The sequence below is a fragment of the Tiliqua scincoides genome, chromosome 16, assembly GCF_035046505.1.
Source record: "Tiliqua scincoides isolate rTilSci1 chromosome 16, rTilSci1.hap2, whole genome shotgun sequence".
NCBI classification, from domain to species: domain Eukaryota; kingdom Metazoa; phylum Chordata; class Lepidosauria; order Squamata; family Scincidae; genus Tiliqua; species Tiliqua scincoides.
Window position 1 is genome coordinate 6946943 of NC_089836.1, and position 20274 is coordinate 6967216.

General features: G+C 53.4%; 1 protein-coding gene across 5 annotated transcripts; it reads right to left on the minus strand.

Moving 5' to 3' along the window:
• Window positions 1–732: 732 nt before the first annotated feature.
• Window positions 733–19395, minus strand: TRAF2 (TNF receptor associated factor 2). Of its 5 annotated transcripts, none has more exons than XM_066610487.1 (11): window positions 19367–19395; window positions 14470–14690; window positions 13897–13975; window positions 13050–13148; window positions 9517–9678; window positions 7417–7491; window positions 6902–6976; window positions 6399–6767; window positions 5708–5885; window positions 5071–5219; window positions 733–4741 (listed from the first exon to the last, which is right to left on the minus strand). In XM_066610487.1, exons 2-11 carry the CDS (start codon window positions 14655–14657, stop codon window positions 4523–4525), a joined length of 1593 nt encoding a protein of 530 aa, XP_066466584.1. In that variant the 5' UTR covers window positions 14658–14690; window positions 19367–19395; the 3' UTR covers window positions 733–4522. The 5 variants fall into 5 exon arrangements, with proteins under 5 accessions (XP_066466584.1, XP_066466585.1, XP_066466583.1 ...); XM_066610488.1 differs by lacking the exon at window positions 19367–19395 and adding an exon at window positions 15601–15644; XM_066610486.1 differs by lacking the exon at window positions 19367–19395 and adding an exon at window positions 15184–15228.
• Window positions 19396–20274: the final 879 nt, after the last annotated feature.

Below are 20274 nucleotides of genomic sequence, written 5' to 3' on the forward strand. Positions count from 1 at the left end.
TGTGATGGGGCAGGGCACAGGCTGAGCAAGAGAAGAACTTGGCCCGAGTCCTGGTATGGTTGAGTTGGCTCCGGAACAATGCTCAGACTACTGGGGGCAGGAGGCAGAGCTTAGGCAAGGGGGCCGGGGGCACGACTGGGCTACCTCCCCCCCCCACCCAGTCTCTGACTTCCTCTGTGCCATCCTCTCTCTCCTGTTCCTGCTTTTGTGATCTTCATGGCACTAAAGAGGCACAGGCCCCATCTCGCTGTTGTGCAGTGCAGCAGCTCGGGCACCAAAGCAGCTCAGGGTCTGCCTCCAGCTCTGCTTCACTGTCAAGGGCCCGACATGCTTTATCATAGGTGGGCACCAGGAGCATGGGTGTGTTCCTTTGCCTCTGTAAGGGCATAACGCTGAGTCAAGCCTTATGGGATACCCAGTGTCAGCTTTCACTCCAGCATGGACCCAATAAATGTTCCTTAAGCACCACCTTCTGACCTGCGCGTGACTCCTTGCCTGCCCCTTGCCCAGCTCTACCTTACAGCAGGTTCATTGTTCTTAGGCAGAAGAACAGGGCTCCCTCTCCGAGTCACATTTCCTCTAGAATAAAGCAGAGCTTCAGGTGTGCCCACCACTGGAAGGCAAGGATACTGAGGCAGGGAGCTGCCTGGCTAGGAGCCTTCCCTCCTCTGCTTCCAGATCACTGTGCTCAACTTTGCACTTTGCCCCTTCCCAAATACAAGTGAAGCCAGATTTCTTTCACACCTTTTGTTTTTATTGATGAGGCAGCTCAAACAGTGGCACTCACACAGGAAAAAGTTCCCAGCCTTACAACCAAAATCCACTTTTGGGCCAGCAATCTGACACTCCCCCCCCCCCCACCATGCCCAAAGACATCCAAAGCAGGAAGGTACTCACTCATGCAGCCTGCAGGCAGAATTACAGCACCAATCCTGTCAGCTCTGCTGATCAGGCCAAAAGGGGATCTGTATGGTCCAACACCCTTGTTCTCCACTGGGAAGCCCACAAGCAGGAGAGGAAAGGCAGGCCCCTCTTGTTCCCCCGCAGGTGGAGAGAAACTGTGGTGGTCAGTGACTACTGCTAGATCTGTCCTCTGCCAGGCTAAGTCTAGACAAGCTCTTACTTGGGGTGATGTTTGCCAGATTTTGCTAAGCATTGTCAGCATTGCTAAGGCACAGCCACACAGAAACATCACCAGGTAGTGAGCTGCTCAGCACAAGCAAACTGTGGTCTGCAGGGCTGTGCTTCAAGGAGGGAGTAAGCAATGGCTCATAAATTCTCTGGGCTACAGGGGTTGCCAGCTAAGATTTTCTAGCATGCTTGTTTGTGCTCCTGGCCTTTCTCCATCAGTGGCAGAAGTGAAATAAATTACACAGAGAGTAAACACTTGCACAAAATAAAGGATACATGCAAACCAAGAGTTTTTGCCAAGTCAGAAATGAAGCTTTCCTTGATGCAGACTTGCAACTGGACACACAACGGAGGACCTATGGCTTATAGAAGCCGTCTCTAGCCAGCAGGGGGGGCCTAGTCCTCCCAGTTCCCCTTCCCCAGACACTACCTTTCCACAAAGCTGACCTGAGAGACACCCTGCACAAGGCTTCTGTACTTTCCCCCCTCTGGGTAGGAGGCAGAGGTGCAACATACAGTGGACAGCCAGCTCGTTCTAGGTCAGAAGGCACCAGCTCATGGGCCCCAAAGCTTTCACCCTCAGAAACACACCACTGCCTTCTAACTGCCAAGCAGAGAGATGACGGCTAAAGCCTTGGCCAAGAAAAGAGACTCCACAGTCCCACATCTTGGAGAGGCCACGCCACCCTCATCGCTCAAATCCAGATAAAAAATCCAGTCCTCAAAGGGGGGCTCGCCAGGGTTGCTTTCTTCCTAAGGAGCTGCTTCCACAACACCCAGAAAAAGGAAGCCCCAAATTGTAGCCCACATGAAACAGCCAACAGGCAAAGATTGCTTTGCGCCCGGAGCTGCCACCCACGGACATCACCTGCTGTACCTTTGCTGTGAGAGGGGCACAGTCAGAGCAGCCAGTCTCTGCTGGAGGGTCTGGTGCCACATCTCGGCTTCCATTGCACCCCGTACCGAAGGACAGAAATCTCTGCCCTCCTCCAAATCAGCCATGCCCAGAACAGTGAGACACAGAAGGTCCTCTTGAGGAGTAACCAGTTCTTTTGCATGTGGCAAGAGGGAGAAAGGCCTGCAGTGACCACTAAGTCATCTCCACCACTTGCGAAGACATTAGCCCGACAATGCCCTAAGTGGCATCCACAGCTGGAGTCCTGCATCTTGAAGGTGAGCCGGACAGTTGCCCCAGCCTTACTTAAACCCCAAAGAGGCAGGAGTCTTAAAACAAGGGGTGGGAGGGGGGATAAAAAATGCTTTTGAAGGGGCTGGCCTAGTTGCACACTGGACCAGCTGGCAGGCAGGGGGAACACCCTTGGCCTTGGATCCAAAACACAATTTCTGGGATTGAATGGAAAGAAAGGAGGGAGACCAACAGATTAAGAGGCTTCTCAGCTTGGAGGAGTTGATGGGGACACACCTAGAACAGGAGCCACCCATGCACAGCTGTGTGGATGCAACTGTAGATCATACAACCCAGACACGCAAATTGGGAGCTCACCTAAACATGGCCCTGATAATCACTTCTTTCAACTCAAGGGAGAAGAGCAACCAAGTTTCTAGTCCCTATAGTGAAAACTGGTTTGGGAACTTGGTGACTGAGGACAGAGGAGAGGGCTGCACTCCACCAGAAGCAACAAAGCACCACAGCATGGGGCAGAAAAGAGCCAATTGTACAAAAAGCCCAGTCAGGTCAGTGGGGAAAGAGCTCCTTGTCCCCACCCCTCCGCTAATGGAACTATGCAGAAAAAGCATTGCTCTCCCATCTATCAGCCCATTGGGGTTGACTGCCCCCCCAAAAAAAACCACCCCCCCAAATATAAATATTTGTTTTTTAAAATTATGAAAAAGCACCAACTGGCCAGAGAACAAAGTTAATAAAAGTAATCTGGAAAAGCAACAGCTGGCTTCAATGGCCAAAAATATTTCTCTGTCTAAAGCACGGAGCACAACCCCTCTGCACCGTCTGTGCACAGAAGCTTCACGATGCTGGGAAGACAGCACATCTCCCACCCTGCAAAGATACTGTGCAGAAAGTCGTGGGGAGAGGATGTCCCAGTGACTTCAAGGCCACTGCAGGAGGACAGATGGGTCACCTCTAGGCAGATCCAGAAGGGCTGAGTTAGCACAGCCCCTCTCTCCACGAAAGGGGTCTTGCTGAACCCAAGGGACACCAGGCACGGGCCCAATCCCTGCTCAGCCCAGGGCCTGCACTTTGGGCCCAGGAGAGCTCCCTCATCTCTGTTCCAAATGGCCCTTCTCTCAAAAGGTGTCCACATTCCCTGGGGGGGAAAAGGCTTTGAGGTAGTGGAGTGGCAGTTGTAAGGGGATGCAGCGAGACACCCCTCCTCCTGCTCTTGAGAGGCCCAGGAGCCACAGCACTCCCAGCCAAGCCAGGTTCTTTGGGCCACTGAGGGGCACTTCCTTCCCAGCCCACCCTCTGTGAACCTCCTCTTCACCATTTCTCGAAACAGCTCAGAGAGGGCAGCACAGAAGCTGGACTAGAAAGAGGAGAGGAGAGCTCATTGCTCAGAAGCTGCACCAATCCTGGTTTACGCCTGGCTTGGGTGGAGTGGGGCTGAGCTGGTATCAGGAAAGGCTGCTTTTCAGGCCAGTTTGGTTTTATTTCATCATGATGGGGCTTTGAAATGTTATTTGCAACACACCCAGGACCCCGGTGATAGAGAGGGGTAGCCATTTGGAAAAGTCAGACAGATCTGGCAGGTCTTTCTGCCTCTTCTCCCTGTTCCCCATCCCTTTCCCTGGCTCACCTGTGGGGTGGACACACAAGCAGCAGACAGCAGTTTGGGGCACCAGCCACTCAGGCCTTGCCCCCTTCTGGAAAGCCACAAGCAGCCGGGATCCACTCCAGCGACTGCTTCTAGGGAGCCCAACACGCCAGGCAGCACAGCAGTCTCGGAAAGACTTCCTTTGCCAGGCTCCGCAGGCACCCATGGCTGCAGAGTTCCTGCACGGCTCAGGCCACTGCTGCCTACCACCACAGGATGCAGCCAGGTCCTCGGGCAGGTCTCCGCACCCTGCCCGAGTACACGCTGGCCAGCAGTGGGAGAGGACAGTGCCCACCTAAGACGGACATGGGAGCTTCTTCCTGCTGGGAAACGCACCCCTGGTGGAGGTCAGCCTGCCCCTCCTCAGGAATGGGTTCAAGTGCACTCCACAAGCAGAACTGCCTCCCCCACCCACCAGTCAGACTGCCAGACAGCAACGGAGCTTCCAAGTGATATATCTGGTGGGACAGCTCTTCTCCACGTCCAAGAGAACACGGTCTTTTCTCCTGGGGGAGCACCCCACGCACCTTTCCTGGGAGAACCGCAGCCTTGCCTGTGAGGGGCACTCTGCTCCTAGGCCTGGGTGGGGAAAGGACATTTTAGAGGCCCGTGAGGTCTACTATGGCTTTAATGAAGAGGGTGTCATCCCGCACGTAAGAGTTCTTGGTCTCCATCTTGGCGATGGGGCAGAAGAGGGGGCAGCCACTGGCAATGTTCATGTCACTGACGGGCCGCTGGAAGGAAGAAGATGTCACGTCCGGGCGGAAGGCATCGATCACGTGCTCCCTGTTGTTCTGATCCAGCAGCATCAGGGTGACCTGTGCGGAGAGGAGAGCGTTGCATGAGGGAAGACTTGGGGCTCCAGTTCATAGCAAGCCACTGGCACCTCTTCACAGACTCAAGATCTGCAACTGGGGGAAAAAAACTGGCAGCCTGAGAACCTTCGCCCTGACCTGCCAAGTTTCCAGTCCTTAAGACCACCACAATAAGCATGACTGCAGGTGGTGGAATCTCAAGGTCTTTGGGGGTGAAGGCACTTCAGGGCTCCATATACTTCCTCCCTCATGGAAAGCAGAGGCAAGAAAGCGCTCGCTGAACTCATCTACATTCGCGCATGCGCTCCCCACACCTTCCCCTGACAACCTACCTTCTGATTGAAGGGCCAACGCAGGAGGGCATCGCTGGGTCCTTTCATCACCACAAAAAAGAGGGACAGATGGGTGCCGCGTCCTGTGCCGTCACCATTTAGGTAGATCCGGAGACACATCTTGTATCCGTATCTGCTGGTGTAGAAAGCTGGTGGAACCATGTTGGGGGGGGGGGGGGGGGAGAGAGAGACACACACACAGAAAATCCAGGCGTGAGCAGAAGCGACGTGGAAGTGGACTCCGGAGGTGTCCTCACCTGCCTTCCTACCACATGGCACTCTCTAGCACCAAGTCAGTATGTAGTATGGCCACCTCTAACTGGTGGCAGCAGCTGGCCACGGTCTCATGCAAACATTAAATCTAGCACCTTCTGCTTGTAAAAGTTCATCACTGAGGTATGGGACCTCCTCTCAGGAGATGCTCAGCCCATACAATCCCAAGTTGCCCTCATCGTGAAATCAGCAGGAGGAAGACAAGGGGGCTCCATCTCCACTCTCTATCCATTCCCTAGCAGGCTCTGTCGTCCGTCCCCCCCCCCCGCCACCATTTGACACCCACGCTGTTCAGGGCTCAACCAAGTTGTAAAGCACCCCCATTCCTACCCCCTATTAACGGAGGCAGTTTTGGCAAAACAACCTGGAGAGAAGATGGCAGGCGAACGCCCGGCAATAGCCTCCTGCCGTTTCCTGGCGACGTTGGTGATTTTCCAGATGAAGACACCATCATAGGAGGAGGCTTCCAACTCCTGGATAGTGCGTTCCATCTCCGCCAGGGCCAAGTCTTTCAGCGCAATGCTCCGTTCCAGCTGCCGGACCTGAGTCATGAAGAAATACCGCCGCTCAATGCAGGGCTGGTAACCAGGACAGGCTCAATTCAAACCCAAGAACATGCCTCTCTCTTGAGCTACCCATCGCCTCTTCTCCTCTACATTCACTCTCTACCCCTGGAACAAAATCAGTGGTGGGCTCTCAAAGACACATCTGCATCCACATGTTCCCACCCAGAAACCTCTGGGCAATCTCCGCAGGAGGCCTTCTCCAAGTGTCCTCAACCTTGAGAGGTGACCACAGGGAAGAGGGCTGTTGTGGCACCCCTGCTTTAAGAATTCTCTCCCCACTGCCTGTTGTGGTTGTTGTCCCTCAAGCATCAGGCCAAGCAGCAACTTTTTAAGCCTCTCAAGCAAGTACATACTTGCAAGTCTCGCTCAGCTGCCTAGTTCCACCTTGGGGTTTCCCTGTGCGTATCTGCACCAGGAAATGCTGCACCCCAAGCCTCTCCATGAAGCAAAGTAGCAGGACTGAACACCCCAGGAAGACCAAATCCAGACCTTGCTACTGAGGGCCTCGATCTTCTCCTGATCGGCCTGATGCTGGCGGCTGTAGGCCTCGGCCGCGAGCGACACCCTCTCCACCTCCCGGTTCAGCACACAGACTATATTCTCAAAGGTGACCGTCTTCCTCTCCAGGGCTTCGCACCTCCCCAGCAGTCCTATGGAGTTGGGAAGCTCTGACTCGGAGACCAGGGGGCTGCCACCCAGCAGAGCAGAACCAGCCTCTGCCAACGGTGATGACGGGAGGCCCGGCAGTGGCTGCAGCTTGCCCGCCTCGGACCGGAGGCTGAGCACAAAACTCAGGAGCATGTAGAGGTGCTCCCCCAGGCGCTTGGCCTCGTGTTCGGGGAGCCTCTCGTTTTCCACCTGCACAGGACAGAAAAGCAAACCTATGTCACTCTTCTCTGCTCTGACATCGTGCAGAGAGCCAGGCTGAAGCTGGCACTGGAAAGAGGAAGCATCCTGGGTCACACGCGGCCCACCAAGAGAGCAGCACTTACCACCTCGGTGCAGCCAACAGGCTGGAATCTGCAGGGTGCCTTGCATCGGCTGCAAGTCTTGACGTGCTCTTGAAACTGTCACGGAAAGAAAAGTGAGGAAAGCAAATGAAATGGACGCCCCTCCCTCTGCAAAGAGGACCGTTTGTTCCAAACATTTACATTTTGTCCATCGTGGAATTCAAGGTGCCAGGCCCAGACTCCCTTTGAGGCACTGCCCAGACCCAGCAGGCCTCACTTGAGCCAGAGCCTCGGTGCCAGAGAGGGAGGGCACAAAATGCCTTGGGAGCCAATCCCCGTTGCTGTGAAGTGTGTCACGATAGAACAAGGCTGCACACCACTACCTTAAAATGATCTAAGAATAATGAGCGCCAAAGACAAGCTGAAACTACAGTGTGCACCAGAGACTCCTTGGCTCAGCCGTCATGGCCTGAGTGGGGCCCCGGCATACAAAGGAAGATGCAGAGACCAAAGCAATGCAAACCAAATCAGCCTGTGATGGGTCAAGAAGCCATTACCTTCTCTCTGGGGATCTTCTTCTTCCCACAGCCCTCACAGGTGAGAGGAAATTTAGGACACACCTCATCATGAGCCTACAGGAAAAAAAAACAACACACACACAGATCACATGTGGATATTTAAAAATACTGAAACACAGACTTCACCAAGCCAGTAAAGCAGACAAATAGGGCAAATGTATCTCTGAAGTGCCAGTTGCTGGGGTCAGAGAGCAGGGAAAGCTGCCCGGTTTGGGTATCCAGCGGCAGCCAGCTGGGTGAAGCTGACAAGGCTGAACCAGACAGGGGGACCTTGGCCTAGGCAGTTCTCAAGACCCGAGATTGTACAGTTCCCCAAGGGAGTTGCGCTTTTATATTAGACAAGGGGTCACCCTAAATGTCCTTACAGCTATTCCACCAGCCAGTGTGTCAGTGGACAACTTTTAACAAGCTGCACACACACAGGTTCATTTTATTTTTGAAACTGCTTTCCTGCAGAAGAAGCTCCAGGAGAGCAAGGACCCTCTCTCAGACCCCCCCTCCTGAGTAGCTTGGCCTCCTCTTTACGATGCATTTAAAGGGTTATCACGGACCCAGTTTCGCCACCCAGGATTCAGACAACACCTCCTCAGGGTCCTCACCCTGAAGGCCGCCACACCTGTAGGATACAGACTTCCAGGGCATCAGGGCTACGTGTCTACCTTATGATTGTCTTGGGGCACTGACAAGCTCATCTATATCCCACAAAGGCCTTTGACGGGTGCAAGGGACCAGGATGCAGGTCTCTTGTGGCCTTGTGTGCTCCCTGAGACATCAGGGAGGCCACTGCGAGACAGAAAGCTGGACAAGATGGGTCCCCTTTGGCCTGATCCAGCGAGGATCTTATGTTCTTATGAGTGAGTCGGGACCCAGACTGGACCTCAGGTGGGCCCCACAGCAGTGCTTCTGCTTCATTTCGTTTGGAGGCTGAGACCTGGTCTAGGGCATGACCTCCTTGGCAGTGCTTCACAGGAGGAGAGGAAGAAGCAAAAGCCAGCAACAGGCACAAGAAACTGAAAGGACTGCATTATTCACACTGAGGCTTCCTCCAACAGGAGTAACAGAGTCCGAAAGAGCGTGGCTCCCCCACAGGCCGTTTCTGACTGTGTGCCGTCCCCACCAGCCGCCCCCCAATTTTCCATTTCTTCTGCTGGCTGCCTCCTCCTCAAGCACAAACGTCTCCTTCTGACAGAGGGAGAGGCTGCGGGTCAGGTGTCCCACCGCCTTTGCAGGCCCAGTGGCTGAGGACTGGAGGGGTATTCTACTCCACACGCAAACCCTTCCAGGCACCAGATAAAAGCCTCAGAATGGTTGGGACGCAACGAAACTGGGGGGTGCAAATCAAGGACCGGAAAAGGGGCTGTGCAAGATGGGAACTTCACTGGTCAGTCGGGGGCTGCTAAACCAAGCCAGAGACAGTGGACCCCCCCCCCCCACTGCAGGGAAGTACCTCGGCAGTGAAGCCAGCTAAAGAGGGGGCACACTGTCAGCTTAGCAGAAACACTCTCTAGGACTGGGGGGGTTACAAGCTGAAGCCTGCCCACCCCCAATTTCTCCACACGCACTCCAAGTTACTCCAAACTGTCACAATCTGGTCTGGCCCAAACCCAGCTGGTTTGTGCCCAGTCCAATCCTGTCTACCTCAGGGGTGTCCAACATAAAGCCCAAGGACCAAATGCAGCCCCTGGAAGCAGTTCATCCAACCCCATTACAACTGGGCTCTCAGATCTTGAAAATATGACCAAGACTGGCACATTTTCCCTCCTGTCATTTGCAGCTCATGAGTTCCTAGGTGAGAACAAAGTGCTTCTTTCTGGCTGTCTTCTGCTTAATGACATCACTTCCAGCCCTCAGCACCCTGAATGCCAAGGCCAGCCCTCCTGATCGCCCTGCCTGGCAGTTTCTGGGGTGGATGACTGAACTTAAGGCCTTCCGCATGCAAAGCAGGTGCTCTCCCAGGGAGCTGTGCCCCCCCTCCCTGGTATGGAAGGGCCACCCCTGAACAAGCCAACCAGTGGTGCTGGCAGTTCCCAAATGGCCGCCAGAGCAGCCAAGAAAGAGGTGCTTGCAGGGGCCTCGTACCTTAATGTCGGGGAAGTAGCAAAGGACCTTGCAGTATTTGCAGTTGAGGCTTCTCTCGGGGCACTCCCGCTCAGCGTGACGCTCCTTCTCGCTCAGCCTGGTCATCGCCCGACATGCCGGACAGGCCACCAGCATGAACGGGCAGCTCCCCTCGTGGCAGCTCTGTGGCAAAATGAGCAGCACCCATCAGTCAGGCTGGACCCAGGGAAGGGAAACACATCAGGCTGAGATGCAGCTGCCCGCCCATGGCAAGGAAGAATTGACCAGGGGCAACCAGGAAGAGCAGTCCTTTGAAGTCGCTCAGTTGTCCAAGCAAGGCTGGAGCAGACAGGCCCACGAGAAGCTTTCCCTTTTGAAAGCTGAAACATGGGTGCTGCTCCAATGGGCTTGATTTTTATCCAATCAATAAGAGTGACAGCTTATGGTAAGGACGCTCTGACTCCCTAATCCAACTGGTGAGGCGGTGGAGGGAACTCCCTGAGTTTCCATCTCTCATCCTCCACAAAGCATCCCCAGTCCCCCAACACTTCCAGATTTAGGAAGAACAAACGTGCAGGAAAGGGTCTGCCTAACTGCTCCCTAAACCAGTGAGTTCGCTTTCGCCTTCCAGCACTCCCCACCCCCAGCAAGACTTGAGGACACCCGACTGACCAAGAACACAAGCACATTAATCCGCATCCAGTTTTCTTATTAACATGCAGATATGGAAGTCAAAAAAGACATACAGCAACGTCAGAATGAAACGGGCAAAGGAGCCACCAACGAACACAGGCACTGCCAACCCGAGTCCAGCCTTCCTCTGCCTCTAGCCAGGATTGTCTGCTCTGACAGCAGAGTCTCTGGGAAAGAGAGACCCCTTCCAGCCCAGCTACTGGAGTGGATCTTGCCCTTACAAAGTGGAACTCCACACGCATCAAGTTGCATCTAAGAGCAGAAAAGCACACCGGCAGGCTTTGGTGCACATTAATATACAAAGTGGGGTCCATCAGAGTCAGGGCCCGGGGCCATTTTCCTGAGCCTGGCCTGCAATGACTGGCAGCAGCTCTCCAGGGTCTTGGAGATGCTGCCAGGAGCTGAACCCGGAACCTTCTGCAGGCAACACAGAGCTCCGATCAGGGAGGGCAGCCCTGTGGTGCCATTTTCATGGAGGCAGGTGGTCCTCTGCAGCAGATCCCCTGCTGTCAAGAGTGAGGACAGCCTTCCCACAGGCTGCACCTTGTAGGGGATTTCCGGCCTCCCACTTACAAGACCGAAACCAGCCAGAATCTCCCTCCCTCCCACAGCCTTGGCTTTATCTGTTCAGCTGCTAAAACTTCCAAGAGCTCTTCTTGGCAATGCCCCAGGGCAATGCGACGGGGCATTCATGCTTTGGGCACCCAAGTGCCAGAGCAGGCAACACAAAATCCCTCTGCGCCCAAACGTCCAGGAGGGGAAACACACCAGGTCATGTGGGACCTGCCATCCAAATGCCGGAGCAGCCTTGGAGGCTGCCCAGCGGACGCCGCTCCCAGGCTTGCAAAAAAGCTGCTGCTCAGTGCTTTCGGTTTTCCTGACACAACCCTTGCCCCCCCCTCCCCAAAAGAGAAAGCAACACTGGGGAAGAGGAGAATACAGCGGAGGAATCCCCTCCACTTTCCTTGGCCTCCCACCGGCATCGGGTGACAGGACAGGAAGTGAGGACTCAAACTCCTCCGGTCAGAGGCCGCCAGAGAGGCTTTTTTTTCTGCCTTACACAACCACGACAGCCTCTTGAGCAAAATAATGAGCCAATCTTCTAGGGGCTTTCCAAGCAGCACGGCTGAGAGGAGGCTCAGCCAGGGACTTTCCGAGCTGGAAGAGCAGCCGCCCAAACAACACAACACATGGCTGGCTACAGATTAACCCCGGGTGAGAGGCCCCCAAGCCGCCACAGGGAACACTGGCGCCCTGGATCACTTGGTGCCCCTTCCCAACTGAGGCGGGGGGGGGGGAGACTTATCTTGGTGACATCTCAACTCACCTTCTAAGCCTGGCTGACTGCAAAAAGCAACAAGGTTCTGCACAAGCAATGTCACACTGTTGTCTCAACCACTGGAAAGGCATCAGGCAGAGACTGCCTCGCTCCATCGAGCCCAGACTGGCCACAGCACACCACAGTCTCCAATCAAAGGTCTTTCCCCTGCCTGCTGTGGTTCAGCTAGGGGCCCAGCACCCACAAGCACGCTGGGTCCAGGCCAACAAATTCCCACTGTCTTGCTCAACCAGGTGCCTCTAGGAAGCTCACCAAGCAGGGCAGGAGGGAAGCCACTCCTGCCGCCTGCCCCCAGCACCTGGCATTCAGAGAAAGGCTGCCCCAACCATGGAGGCTTCACACAGGCAAATTCACACCAGAAGAGAAGCTACTTTCTGAGCCAGTAGCCACCACCAGACTCATTCAGCCCATTCCGCAGGCTGTGTGGCACAAAGAAGTTCTGCCTTTCAGGTGCCCTGAATCTCCCTGCCAATCCGTTTCATTCGGTGACCCCCGAATTCTGGTATTATGAAAGAAGGAGAAAAAAACCTTTCTGTCCAAGACCTCCATAAGATTGTTTTATAAAACGACATCGTCCACTTTTCTGAGCTAAACAGTCCCCTGCATGTCAACAGAAAGGAGCCCTGCCCTGCTGAAGCTGACCTTCTACCTGTGAGGCACTGACTCAACCCTCTGCAGCTTCCCTCCAGCTGAGGAGGAGGAGGCCAAGTTGCCTCTCTGGTCCCCCTTCTCTCCCTGGAAGAAGCTTGAGGCTTCTCAGAGATGCCCACCCAGTGGCAGGGACCTGCTCTTGCAATGAGAAGAGAGCAGAGACAGCATTCCAAAGAAGAAAATCTCAAGAGACTTCAGGAACGGGGACAGTGAAGACCCGGCCGCAGAGGCCCTTCTAAATATTTATGGCACTCAAAAGCAGCACATGTTGCAAAACCCTCCTCTCCCCGTCAACACCACAGAGATCCCCAAACATCCATCCACACGGAATGTCGTGTTTACCATCAGGTTAGGAAGCAGACGAGACCAGGCAGCACTATGCACCAAGGATGCTGAAGCATCCAGAAATTCTGCAACCTTTTTCCACAATGCAATCTGAATCCTTGTGCACATCCGTTCCCCCTCCCCCCCCGGCATAATTTACACTAATTCTCCTATCCATGAGAAGAAGCGCAAGGAGCCATCCAGGGCCCTGGAGCATGGACCCTTATGACTACTGAAAACCCCAGAAGCTCTCAAGCACATCACCAGGGCCATAAGGGTCAGATGCTTGGCCATACTTAAGAACAAACATACAGGCAGTCTAGAAAGTTGACTTCTGCCGCCAAGGCCACATTCCATGCTGCAGAAACCGTGGCAGTGTGCGCACAGACCCAGCTGTCTCGGAACAGCTCCAGCATTCAGAGGCAGGCAGGGATTTCCCAGTGGACTGTCTCCACTGCAGGAAGCCAATTCCTGACATTTTGGCAACTTCCACCGACGGTGAGAACGAAAGCAGGAAGGAGCAGTCGCGCCTCGCTCAGGCCTTTACCTCATATTCTTTTATCGTCCCTTTCCACGTGCAGCCCTCGTTGACACACAGCGCCAGCAGACTCTCGACTTCCCGCCGAGCTGCATTGTCTGGAAAAGTCTCAAAGAGGACACACACACACACAAAACGTATGTTACACACACATACACACAGACAGCAGAATCGCAAGTCATGCAAGGAACTGGTTTCTTCTGCTGGCAGCAATCCAGCAAGGGCAGGTGGGAAACAGTCCCCAGAATTCTTTCCTGACTTGGGAAATGAAAATTCTTGCCCCATGGCAAATGACCAGGCAGAGGGGCCATGTGGTGCCACCTAACCCACTCCAGCCCACTGACGGGAGGATTCTGCCAGTTCTCTCCTTGGCCAAAGCAGAGCTGGACCGTGGATGAACTAGCCAACTCTCCATCCACATGGACTGCCCATACCTCTCAGGCTCAGAAGCTGCTCTGTGTTAGAATCCAGAAACTCTGCTAGCCAGCAGACACAGTAAGGCCCAGCAAGGTCAGCAGAGCCTGGGCTCTCAAGGAGTGGCAGGAGAGCCCAATGGCTAAGAAGGCCACAGCTGAACCTCACCAGGACATTTTAAAGCCAAACTCATCTGCCTTCCTGTGTCCACCCCCTTCCTTGCCTGGACAATGTGGACAGCACTCATGAGGCGACCGTGAGGATTTCCAGCCGGCATGGCACAGCAGGGCCAGGGAAACTCAGGTTCACATCCCACTTGCTGACAGTGCTCACCAGCCACATGCATGAAGCATTTTGAGTATTGGAGGGGTTTGGAACAGTAGGAACTGGAGGAGAGACGCCTCCACAGGGGGCCTCCCCTGTGCTCATCGCTCTGACTTACCGAACTGCTTTCCAAGATGGACACGTCTGGCTCATAAATTCCTTCCTGAATGCAGGCCGCGCACTTCTGGGGTCCAGAGCTGATGGAGAAAGCAGAGCGGTCACAAGCTACAAAAACCAGAGTTGCAGCTGGGGGGGGGGGGGGGGAGAGATGGATTGCAATAGCCTTTGTGGCCAGAAACAGAGCCCAAAGGCTGCTGCGACCCTTTTCCATACTTGTATCCTGCCAAGACCTCCTTGCGCTCTTGTTATTCTCACAACAGCCCTGCCAGGAAGACTGGATTGGAGGACAGCAGCTGGCCTAACATCACCTAATAAGCTTCAGGGCTGGGTGGAATTTGAACCCAGATTTCAGGCCTCACCTTGGAACATGCCATGGGGCTCTTGGCCCTCCTAAGGTATTTCTCCCCCCCCCCAATCTGGTATGCAGGTCTATTGATAAGCTGACCTCTTGAGGGAAGGAAACCAATTCAGTACAGAGGCAGGATGCCTACATACTAAACTGCACAATAAAACACACCCACCCCTATGTGAACTAGGACTGAGAGCTTCACCCTCCATGGAGACACATTACCTTATGATCTTCTTCAAGCAATAGGAGCAGTAGCGGTGTCCGCACTGGGCTTGGAAGGGCCGCCGGAGAATATTCTTGCACTCTGAACAGAGGTACTTGACCTCCAGTTCGGTCCCCAAGATCTCCTTGGGAAACCCAGGCTGGTTCACTTCCAGAGAGCCGGGGGGAGTCGAGTTTGCTGCGGCCATGTGAAATCCAACATCCGCGCAGGTTTCAAGCCCCTGGAAGAGAGTGGGCGTGTAAGCTCAGCATTCAAAGAAACAAGGGGTAAGGAGGGCCGCCTGCAGTTGGCCTAGAGTGCTGTCCACACTCTGGCGCTGGGGATCCCATGGGTCTCCATCAATGATTTGCACCACACTTGCAAACACGTGCCAAGAGAAAGTCTCACATCCTGTGGTGCTGCAGGCATCACCGCAACCGGCAGACATTGCCACCTATCACCATAGCCAAGGGGCTGAGTCCTTGAAGGAGGTTCAAGTCCTTGAAGGAGGACTGCCAGTGTCCATGGAAGCTTCCTTGATCTATCATAACTAACAGCCTTTTCCTCCACAAGCTGCCATTTATTTGAAGTCACCTAAGCTAGTAGCTTTTCCCCCATCTTGCATCAATGCAATTCCTCCCTTTTTTAAAAAAAACTTGCTATGCTGAAAAATATAGAGTTTTCCCTCCCCCTCGCCTGCAAAGGACTGGAGAAGCACAGGCATTTCTACTCACATCCTGAGCCCTGAAGGTTATCTCTGGCCTGCCTGATCTAAGCAACTGATCTTGTGCACACTGAGGATGTCCTTGTGGACAGTGCAGCCCAGGACTGCCTTATCTCTCCCCTCTGCTGCCTGATCTGTTGACACAACACATTCCCTGAACATACAGGGACAAAAACATCTGCTTTAACATGGTCATAGCTAAACCACAGATTACCACGACGTCAGTACAAATGGAAAAGTCAAGAGCACAATATAGGCAGCTGATGTGAGCAGCAGAGAAAGAGGCAGGACAGAGGACCAAACAAAGAGGTTTGTGGGCCCCAACAGCTGAGGAAATAAGCATCTTGAAAGCCTCAGTTTCCAGTTCACCAGCTTATCAAACACCACAACCAATGTTTCCGCAATAAAGCCAGGCGCCCAAACGTACCGAACCCAGTTGCTGTTCCTACAACTGAGAATGCACAAAGCAGAAGCCTTCATGTTGCAAGAGCAGCCCCATCACCATCTCTCTGGCCAACCATCAGCTAGCCTTCCATTTTGCCAGACCAAGGGCACTCCAAGAGCTTGCATGCACCAACAGCCAAGGACAGCACCTTGGAGGACATTCCACCTCCGAGTCTGCTAAACACAACCCCCAGTGACCAACCTGCCTTTACAGCCAAGAATTATCAGCCTGCCCATTCCTCTTCTGCGTAGCTTAGAAGGTGACACTCTACACACCATTAGGACTCAGTCCAGTCCAATCAATTTGGATGAGAGAAATCTGAGAACAGAACCCACCAACGTACGCCCACTGCCTGGGGAGAAAGTTCTCACATCCTATCCAGCTGGAAATTGGAGTCGACGCTGAAAAGATCCCCAAGAAGCCAGGAACTGCTGGGATTGGGAGACAAATGGAGCAACTGGAAAGGTTGAAGGAGGAAGGTGACAAGCTACTTCCCAGCCTCAGACAATGCCACAAGGATATGAAGCAAGGCTGAGTCACAAGGAGCACTTCTGAACGCAGCAGCAGAACTCCGAGGAAAAGCGTTCCTGGACCAACAGAGGAGATTGCCCTGGGGACGACTCACATTTGTCCTCTTTAAACATGCTGGATTTTTCAGGAATGAGCCTGCCATTCCTCAAATTCCTTCTCCGGTTAAGGGAAAGGCCAAAGATGAGGTCTGTTTCCAACTTAACTGGGAGCACACACTTGACAGAAGTGACTTCACAGAACTAACAGGAGAGAGGAAACTGGGCAGAGGTTGGGCTGCCTTGGTTTCCCTTAGGCAAAGACACTCAGTAAAAGGCAGAGTGACAAAGATTCTGTTTCCAACACAAGGAATGCCAGGCTGTGCTTCTGGGCTGCCAATGCAATCTTTCCATTCTGTTTTTCTTTCTTGCACAAAGTGGCTCACGAGACTGAGAACAACATTTTCATCTCACTATGCCCAACAGAGAGCAAGCACAAGATCGATACGCCACCGCTTAAAAGTTAACTCAAAGGAGAAAGTTTTCAGCCCACAACAGACTGACAATAGGGGAAACAAACATATTTTTCACCCTTGGGTTACCTCAATGCCCCATTCACAACATGCTCTAGTAACAAAAAGAATGATGCTTACATTGAGGAGCCACAGAGGAAGTAGTTCTATCTCAGTCTCCCTAACTCTAAAATGGGAGCAAAATCCATTTTGCAAGACAAGACCAATGTCAATGAGAAGCAGGTTTACCAAACACACATACTCTGTGTGTACACAGAGAGGAAGAGAAATATCAACTACACAACAAGCAATGTTTACATTAACTCAGGATAAATACTGCTAGATACCAATTTCCTGCTTGAAATTTTCCAAGTTGCGAGAGACATTCTCTTTCATTTTTCATATCAATGGGAATGAATATCTTGTGATGTGCAAATGACTTGGGCAAAATTCAGACAGAAGTGACCCCCCACCCCCATGATCTCAGTGCAAAGGACTCTGATGCTGAACTCTCCCCTGCTGAGACTGACAAAGCTCACAGCCTGTGTGGAGAGCAGCCCCTCTGAGTTTGATGGGAACTGCTTCCAGGTTAATTAAGGGTGCAAAAAAAAAAAATGCAGCCTTAGAAGCTCTGGCAGGTTGGCTGAACCACACCAAGTTCTCTGCCAGGAAAGGGAGCCTAGAAGCATGCAAATGACTTTGGATATGCAACAGGGCACGTGATCTAGTCCTTGGCTCCCATTCAAGCTGCAGTTAGTCATAAATGCCGAGGGACACAACTGTTAAGGCGTCTGAGTCCCAACGAACCTGTTCCATTTGGCTTGAGTGGAACTTGACACAGGCACATCTACGTTCGAGCAGGAGGACCAGATTAGGCCAACAGATACTGCCCCAGCATCCTGTTTCCAGCCACAGAAACATATCGCGTTCCAGCGCACAGTTCCACTGAAGTCAAATGGAACAAGTGAATGATTCTGACTTACCAAGCTGCCTCGCTCTCTTTCTGGCTTGGACTTGCAGCCCGAATGTCCACCTGCCCTTCAGATCCAGCACACACACACACCCCACACAAATGTATTCACAAATCCCCCACTGGGACCAATTCCTTTACTGCTCTTTCCTGGTGCCCCCAACACAGGTCCCGACGTCCAAATCCCTCTGCAACCAAACACCACAGGACCCCCCTGACTTGCCAGAAGAACCCAAATTGCTTCTGCGGACTAAACTGACTTTCAACAGGCGCCCGTGAAGCTGGTGTACTCAAAATGGTCACTCTGAATACAGACACGGGTATCTGTTGGGGGCTCTTCTCCCCAAAGCAGCTGGAACTTGCCATTTCATACCGTGCTGGGAAGGAAAGGGAAGAGGAAAAGGTTCTCCTTTCCTATCTTGCACAAGACAGTCCACACAGGCATTGCAGTTATCTCTTCTGCTGCATTCCTGCCCCATCCTCTTTCCAGGGAGCTCAGAGCCACATGTGCCATTCCACACAGGCGCACTCCCCACTCTACTCTCCACAACCTTGGAAAACCAGGTCAAGAGAAAGAGCGACTGGCCCGAAGTCACCCAGCAAGTTTTACAGCTGGGCGGAAACTTCATCCTGGGTCTTTCCCAGCTCCTCATCTACTACTCTCTTGGCCATGCCTGACTTTGGACCAGTTGCCTTCCCCCCCCCCCCCCAACAGAGCCACATCTTCCTTGCAGGGGTTTTGCAAGGCTAAAGGACTAGAAGCATGAGCAGAGGAGCATACATGGCTGCTTTCCACCAAGGCAGACCCCTGGTTCCCCTGGCTCTACTCTGACTGGAAGCAACTCTCCAGGCTCTCAGTCAGCCAGAGACTATTTTCTCCCAGTCCCTCCCTGGAGATGCTGCCAGGGATTGGGACCTTCTGCCCGCAAACCATTTGCATCCCCTCTGACCGACAGAGGCCCCCTCCAGCCACCTGGGGAGCTGACTGTCTGCTGAGGCTGCAATCCTACATGCACTTCCCAGAGAGTAAGCCCCACTGAACTCAGTGGGACTTACTTCTGAATAGACATACCTAAGCTTAGGCTCTTAAGCTGCAATCCCATCCACCTTTACCTGGGTGTAAGCCCTCCTGAATATAAAGGGAATTACTTCTGAGTAGATCTTTCTAGGCTTCAGTTGTGTGTTAGTCTACCAGCTCAGTGCTGCCAACACTGACATTGGCAACCATTACCCAAGACCCCCCCCCCCTTGCAGAGACTGCAGCGGGGGACCTTCCGCCTGCATCAGTGAGCTGTTTCTTCCTGCCTGCCTTGCAGGGCTGTAGAGAGGAGAGTGGGGGGAGTGGAAGGGGGCCAAGATTTGGGGTAGAGACCATTTTCCAGTCCCCCACGCTTGCAGGAACTGAACCTGGGGACTTTCTGCCTGCATCAGTGAACTTTTCTGTCCTCTGCCAGGCACCTGCCTGCCTACCTTGCAGGGATGTTGTGAGGAGAGTGGGGAGGGGTGAAAGGGGACACCCTGTCCATGACGCCCCCTGCCCTAGCCCCCTAGAGGGATTTCTCATCCAGCCCAGAAATAAGAATTAAATTAAGTAGAAATAAGTATACTTATAATTGATTTATACTTTCTGGGGGCTCCCTCTTCCCCTGTGCCCCACAACTGCTCCCCATGAAGGGTGAGATCCCCCTTCCCATGATCCTCTCTGAGGGGGGCAAGCAGCCCCCCCACACCTTCTGCCACCTTCCCCTTCCCCCACTCACCAGCACCAGCCTGCTTCCAGACCGGAAATGCCCCCACCAACGCCCTCCCCTTCCGTTCAAAGCCTGCCTTCCCTCTCTATCTCCCTCCCTCTGCGGCTTCCGCCACCACCACGCGGTCACGCCCACTGCCCCGCCCTCTTCTCTCAGGCCGCGCCCACTCCCTCTCCCTTATCTTAGTGTCTGCATTCAGAGTCGCAAAGAGATAGAGTCACCCGCGGTGTCCACTTGCGGGAAAGCCAAATGCCTGTTTTCACATTATAACACCATTTTAAGAGGAAAAATACAGTATACCAGCTTTGCGGGAGGCAGGCTTAACAGCAGAAGAGCCCTAAAGGCAACAGGGAAGACAAAAGCCCGCCTCTGATGGGTCACAGCAGTGCTGCTGGTTCCCCCGTGCAGGAACTCAGGGTCCTGCTGAGGGATACTGAGCACTTCCAGAACTCATCTGAAGAAAATGGAGCTCATCTTTCAGGAACAGATTTTTGTAATGTGGGCCAAGCCCTTGAGCTGAAAAGAAATCTTATCTATTCCAGCTGCGCCCCACATGTGTTCACACCTCTTTCCAACCTTGCAACACACATGCTGTATTCCCACACCTCCACTCGCTGCAGTTCATCTGCAGTTAATAACTGAGCTGTTCTCTCAGCTGAGTGCCTCTTGACTCCAAAACCAGGGAAACAGCACCACCCCAGAGACAAAGGGCACTGCACACTGGAGTGCCTCTGAGGATGTGGAGAGTTCCTTCCCTTAGTAATGGACTGGGGCGGGATGCAAGCATGCCTCTTTCTCCATCAATGTGTCCAACTCTTCAGCAAGACAAAAAAAATGCTCCAGGGAGTTTAGCATCCCGCACAGATTGCTTCATGCAGGTTTTGCTTAACCCACCCAATGCATGATGCAGAAATCCA